This window comes from Sceloporus undulatus, unplaced genomic scaffold (genome assembly GCF_019175285.1).
Source record: "Sceloporus undulatus isolate JIND9_A2432 ecotype Alabama unplaced genomic scaffold, SceUnd_v1.1 scaffold_14, whole genome shotgun sequence".
Classification (NCBI taxonomy): domain Eukaryota; kingdom Metazoa; phylum Chordata; class Lepidosauria; order Squamata; family Phrynosomatidae; genus Sceloporus; species Sceloporus undulatus.
This window is the reverse complement of record NW_024802936.1, coordinates 1141539-1148557: the sequence shown is the minus strand read 5'-3', so window position 1 is coordinate 1148557 and position 7019 is coordinate 1141539. Positions and strand designations below refer to the sequence as shown.

General features: G+C 42.6%; 1 protein-coding gene across 2 annotated transcripts in view; it reads left to right on the top strand.

The window, feature by feature from the left end:
* Positions 1-967: 967 nt before the first annotated feature.
* Positions 968-7019, top strand: part of LOC121917283 (collectin-12-like) — a 116182-nt gene continuing 110130 nt past the window's right edge. Inside the window, exon 1 of one of the 2 annotated variants that reach the window (XM_042443087.1) lies at positions 968-1296. In XM_042443087.1, the coding sequence (XP_042299021.1) occupies positions 1290-1296 (7 nt within the window). In that variant the 5' untranslated portion in view covers positions 968-1289. Of the gene's footprint in view, positions 1297-2141; positions 2205-7019 lie in introns of those variants that run through there. The other variant, XM_042443088.1, reaches the window with a different exon arrangement.

The window sequence follows — 7019 nt, the reverse complement described above, 5'->3', positions numbered from 1 at the left end:
ATGTTTGGCCTGGAGAAGAGAAGGTTAAGAGGTGATAGAATAGCCTTGTTTAAGAAGGGATGTCATACTGAGGATAGAGCAAGCTTGTTTTCTGCTGCTCCAGAGAAGAGGACATGGAGTAATGGATTCAAGTTACAGGAAGGAGGGCAACCAAAATGGTGAAGGGTCTGGATACCATGCTGTATGAGGAGCTGGGTATGTTTAGACTGGAAAAGGGATGGTTAAGAGGTGATATGATAACCCTGTTTAAGTTTTTGAAAGGGTGACATATTGAGGATGGAGCAAGCTTGTTTTCTGCTGCCCCAGAAAATAGGACACAGAGCAATGGATGCAAATGACCAGAAAAGAGATTCCATCTCAACATTAGGAAAACTTCATGACTGTAAGAGTTGTTGGATAGTGAAATATGCTGCCTCGGAGTGTGGTGGAGTCACTTTCTATGGAGGTCTTTAAACAGATGCTGGATGGTGGTTTGCTTGTGAGTTCCTGCATGTCAGGGATGCTTTGCTTGTGAGTTCCTGCATGGCAGAATGGGGTTGGACTGGATGGCCCTTGGGTCTCTCCCAACTCCAGGATTCACTTCTGGCTCCCCCAAAGCAGGAGTCCCAACAGGGAGGAGAGTCAACTTTATGTCGTGAAGGGAGCAGGGCTGAGGGAATTGGAGGATTTCTTTTGGCAGGAAAAGCTTTGGGAGGCTGCGGCTTCGAGAGTGAAGGACCAAGCCCTTCTTCAGAAGAGAGGAGCTGCTGCTGCTGGCTCTCCTGCTCCGACCTTCGCCTGAGGAGGGCTTACTATTACTCCAGACTCTTCCTCGTGAAAAGGGCGGGAGGGGGAAAGGGAGGCTGGCTGGCTTGGCTTTGGGGGGCTGAGGAGGGAGGAAAAAACACACACCAAAATATGTGGAGCTAGCAGCTTTCTTGCTCTTCCCAAACAGAGCAGAGCAAGGGAGAGGAGAGGAGAGGAGAGGAGAGGAGAGGAGGGGCAGAGGTTGGTCCTGAGAGCCCAAGCCAGGCAGGAGACATTTCAAAACTTTTGGAGGCAACTGAGGCAAAAGAGAGAGAAAGAGGGAGAAAGAGAGAAGAAGTCTGGGGCTCCCTCCCTTGCTCCCTCCCTTCCATCCTTCCCAAAGGGCCATCTTCTTCCTGGGCGCTCAGCTGGAAAAGTCCAAGCAAGGAGTTTTGTGCAACAGGAGCACACTTTCTTGTTTTCTTTTTCTTTTTAGTCTCCTTTTTCTTTTCCTGCCCAGCGCCTGAGAGTTTTCCTATGTGGCTGCCTTGTCGTGTGCCAACATGAAAGGTAAGCCAGAGACAGGGCATGTGGCTGTTTGGGGACATGTGGCTGCTTTTAGCATTCAGCCAAGGAAGTTTAAAGCGGTGCCAAACCGGATTATTTCTCCAATGTGATGCTGAGGGTCGGGGCAAACATTTTTTACAAGTGTGTATTTATGTTCAGGGCTGGGCTCTAGTCCATCAAGGATGAAAGCTGCCATTTGTTTGGAGGCAAAAAACAACAACAACAAAACACCTGGAGTTGCAGCTGTTTACAGGTCTCCTTTGGGGACTTTCTTCTTCTTTTCAGGCTCCTCACCCCCACACCAGTTTGGATGCCTTCCTCAGCACATACTTCTTGACCAGCTCTCTTTTTCAACACAGATCGCTCCTTCCTTTTCTCTTTTCTTTGCTTCCCCCTTTCTGCCCTTGCAGTTTTTCAAAGAGAGCAATGGGGGGCTGCCAGGGCTTCGTGATGTTCTCCCTGTTGCTTCTAGACATCTGGCAATGATTAGGTTCCAGGAGAGGCTTAACTGGCTTGTGAAATAGATTTGGCATTTCTCTCCCCCCCTTTCCTTCATGTTCCAGAGGCTGGGAGGAAAAAAATATTGGTATTTGCATTTATGTTCAAAGCCAGGATTGAAAGTGCAATGTGTAAAGTTTTGGAATCGCTTGCTCTCTGGCACGAAATGTGTTGAGGGAACCCAAATAGGTCCCCACAGCTTGGTGCCACTTTTTGTGAAAAACTGACCTTGCAGTAAGCAAATCAATCCCTACCTTTTTGCAATAGGCTTCTTGTTAATGAAAAAGCTGGAGTAAGCAATCCTCCAGGGAATGAAGCATCAAAGGCTGTTTTTGAAGGTTTAGGAAGTACTTGGGAGCTTGCAAGAGGAGATTTGTTTTCTTTCTGTAGCCGCAGAAATCAAGTCTAAATAGGTAACCGAGATTATTATGGAGGAATGTGTGACTGGGTACCAGCCTGTTGCTGGCAATGTGCTGCTGAGTTCTGGATGCAAAGAAAGGCGGTAAATATTGTGATAGCTGTTTCCAAAAACCAGTAAGAACACTATGTGGTCATGGCTTCAACTTGCCAGAGAGGCAGCCTATGGGGGAAAGTAGTTTGTTTGACTGAGCCCACACACACATCTGAAAATGATTTCTGTCTCTTTGCTGGGAGGGAGGGCTATAACAGAGATTACTGGCAATTACAGTTAATGTGTCTGTAGAGTCATATGGACTCATATATGTTCTGTGTTACACTACCAGGGATTGGTGTACCAGGATTCTAGTTGGCAATAACAACTAGAAGGGGGGAAAGCTATGATGCTAAGCCTACTGTATGCATTTCTTATGCAGGAAGGGAGGGGGACATTGCCCTAATAACTCTTGTTTTAAATGTTAAAGAATGCTGATGCCAGCAAGAATTTTTCATTGAATCATATGTTTGTGTATAAGGTAGGTCATGTGGGGATTTTTGCATAGTAAATGTAGTACAATCTTTCTCACCAGTGACTGGTACTATTTGCATGTGACAGCTTGCATTATAAGCTGATGCTCAGTGTCAATTGTAGCCCATAATAAGTATTGGTGTTGTTGTTTTTCCCCATAGCTGTGATTTCTGCTTTGTTCATGGCCCTGTGGTATTTAAAATGTGTATGTTTGCCCAAAAAAGTAAAGGGCTGTACAAACATCCCATTCAGGGCTGGCTCTATATCGCTCCTGGAAGCACTGGGTTGGGGAAGTAGCAGCTGCATGCCATGCCCCCAACCTGGTGCAAATAGAAGCTGCAAAATGTGGCTCCTATTTGTGCCCTAGAAGGGGCGTCATAAGGTCCACAGTGTGACCTTATGACACCCCTTGTGTGCAGCGCCATTTAGACTCTGCACACAACGGACATCATTATGGTGCACCCCGTCTGGACAGGTGCATGCCAAGATGGCATCCAGGGCATGCGGTAAATGCTCAGCCCCTGCACAACCCTAGTTCGGGCCCAGGCCGGCACAAAGTGCCAGTCTGTCCAGGTCCTTAGTCCCACTGTATTTGATGTAACGTTCTTCCAAGGAAGTCTGCACAGTCTGCGTAGAATAGGAGCCCTAGTAAGATTTTTCACTCTGATACAGTTACAGAGAGATACAGTTATTCAATGTCTGTTTTTCCTTTCTTTTGAAACAATGAAACCTATAATCTGTCAAAGATAGGGGCCGGGTAAACCAGAAGTGGTGGCTCTGTAAATATTGGATCATGTGCATGTCCTCAGTCTTTCAGGAGCCGCAATTACTCTCTTTTTCTGTAAGGCATTTCACAATCATTTTGAACTGGTTTCCCAGAAATCCAGAATAAATCCACAATAAAGCAAAATAAAATCTGTAAACTAGAGAACTCATAAATCAATATCCTTAAGTGAAAATTCCAATTGAATTGGTTATGAAGATCATAAACTGTGTCAAAGTCAATCACAGATTTTGTGTTTTACAGTTGCAACTTTAACACACAAGTTTGGCTTTCTGCACTTTTTGCCTTAATCTTCTCCAGATAAAAAACTTTGGAGCTTTTAAAGTTCAGCAAAGTCACATGTTCCTTTCATGAGTAGCAATAGTTGACCTGCAGCATACAGCTGTCCCTGTTCCTGCATCCACCTTCTCTTGAGAACTGAAGCCTATCAAAATAATTACATCATTAGAGATTTGCAAAAAATATACAGGGTGTTCCATTGCTTGAATTTTAATGTTCTGTCTTTTCCGTTGCTTGAATTGTAATGTTGTATGTCAAATCTCTGGGATGGCCTGGCAGCAATGCCAGATCAAGACATTTTGCTGCCTGAGGCAAGGACAAAATGGAACCTCATACCCAGCTTATACATAGAAACCAACTGGATTAGCAATTAGTAATTTACTTTCTCATTTGAGGAAATAGGGTGGCTTAAGGGGTCCAGGAAAGGCCATGTGGCATATGGAGTTCTGCCTCTCCAACAGATGGCAGTGGCTGAAGAACTCAGAAGAGGCGAGAACTGCTGCTGCTATCCCCCAGCAGAGAGTTGCATCATTCTGCCTAATGGTAGGGCCAACCATGTTTGGCAACCACAATGTACGATCATGAGGCTATTTATTTGTATTTATGAAGAGATCTGTCACTTTAGAACAGAAAAAGCAAACCACCAGATTGTTGTATCAGTGTAACCAACAAGATCCAGTCTCCTTTTGTTCATGGTTAAAAGTGTTATACGTTTGGATTCCACAGCATGTTCCCTGTATAAATTCAGCTCCTTTGCCAGATTCCATTCTTTTCTCCAGCTGTTTTCATAGAAGCATAGAGTTGGAAGAGACCACAAGGGGAATCAAGTTCAGTCTCCTGCCATGCCAGAAATACACAATCAAAGCACTCCCAATAGATGGCCATCCAGCCTCTGTTAAAAAGCCTCCAAGAAGGAGACTCCACTACTCTCCAAGGGAGTGTGTTCCACTGTTGAACAGCTCTGACTGTCAGGAAGTTCTTCCTAATGTAGAAGTGGAATCTCTTTTCCTCTATTTTGAAGTCTGACTTTTTGAAGTCATAAAACATTCAGGGGTAGCTGTTGACCATTTAACAATCCATCAGTGATACCTTTATTAGAGAACCGAAATGCACAGTATACTCGTTGCAAGCTTTCGAAGCTCTGTGGGCTTCTTAATCCGGCAAGATGTTAGAAACCAAACTGGAGGAGAAAAAAAAAACAAAACAATTGGAGATGTTAGTCAGATGCCTGCATGTTGTTTCAATCCTTAGTAAAGATGTTATGCTGGGGAGGATATACATTTGTGCAGACAGGCTCCTCCTCCTTCTGGTCATGCAGCAATAGGGAGATTTTCAAAGTACAAGAAATTTAAAGTCCATTTGCATCTCAACAGATCATTTAAGGCTGACTTTTTAAAAGCTTAGATGAAGACCAAGGATAACGGGGGGGGGGGGGGCATAAAATTTAACCAATTTACAAACTGTTCTCAACTGAAAACCAAGGATGATAATGGAAATTATCCAGTAACCTGAGCATCATCATACCTCTTCAAAAGTCTTGTTGATTCAAACAGGTAGCTATAAAGCTGTGAAGTAATGAAGAACAAATTCTTAATATGCTTGTGCTTAATATAAAATAGAATGATGGCAGAAGAGACAGATGTGTGTTAGTTGCTGGAAGAAAATGAGAAGAGACTGTTGATTAGATTATGCTACCTTAATATGCTACTTTAGTAGCATTTCCTCTTGCTAATCCACTCCATTGGACTCCCCTTCTACCTTATCCTTAATTTATATGCCCATAATTTAAACGTACTTTCTTGTCATATTCTAGTCCATTGTGGCAATCAATTGTGTCCTCTCTTCAGTTTAAAAATATTTGGAAATTTAACCTGCCACCCAATTTGTGGTTTCTTTTTTTGTCTAGCAGTATGGCACAGATGCTTTACTAAGCATATGAGTACATAGCAGCATGTGAAATTACTATTAGGACTACGTCGTTAACATTAGAGGCTCTAACAAGCACCTGCATCACTTTATGTTAAATATACCATATATGGATCTGGATGAAATCTTAACTATTAACAAAACATACACAGATCCATGAAATGTAATGATAAATTTTTCATAAGATAGGGCCAGTTGGTCTAAGGCCCTGACCAAATGTTACTTTTTAAATTCAGTATGGGTCTTCAGATTAGGAGTCTCAGATTGAAAGCAGGAATGATTCAGGAGATCTAAATTATAAGTAAATACAACATTAAATATGCAAGCCAGCTATATTGGAGGCTCTTTTCATTTGCCCACTTCTGAAGGTAGTAAGGTGCTCAACTGTAAGGAAAAGGGACTGTTCTTCAGTGGCCCCATACTTCTGAAATGTATTACAATCTGGGATCCATCAGGCCCTATTATTAGGAAAGTGGTGAAGACTTACGTGCTTTTTAGCCCTTTCTTGATCATGTTTTCATGAACAGTTCTTATATTTTAACTGCAGCTGAATGCTAGATTTTACTACTGTGCACGACGGATGTTTGTTACTATTGCTGGTGTTTATTATTATTATTATTATTATTATTATTATTATTATTATGCTGATTGGCTATTGTATGGGATTTTATTATGTCAGCCACTTTGGGAGGGCATTTTTCCTTAAAGGTGGCCTTGAGATGTTTAAAATTAATTAAGAATAACTAATGCTAAGGAGAAGCAATGTGTTGCTGTTGCTAACTGCTGTCAAGGCAACTTGGACTTATGGCAACCTCATGCATGTGAGACCTCCAAGCTACCCTGTTATCAACAGCCTTACTCAGGTCTTACAAACTCAGGTCTGTGGCTTCCTTGACTAACTGCTTTACTGCATGACAAAAGTAAGATAAGAGGCAGTGAGATAGAAGCAGCTTTCTGTTTACATCTCTGCATGTCCTTGAAGCACATCCGATCTGTTTCCAACAGTTGTAAATGCATGCCTTTTGTCCTGCTGGAAAAATCTGTTTGGCAAAAGACACACTTTTATAACCTTTTCCCTCTGCAGAGAGAATGGAAGTACTAAGACATGGGGAGGAAAGCAGCTTCTATCTTGCTGTCTTTTATCTTGCTTTTATTATGTGATAAGATTCTAACTCTCTCCATCTGCAACATGATTTTCTGCTTTTCCTACTCCCTTCCTTCTTGCCAAGCATTACTGTATATTGTGTTTTCTAGTGAATCCTGTCTTCTCATGACATGTCCACAGTTTCAGTTGAGTCATCTTGGCTCCCATGG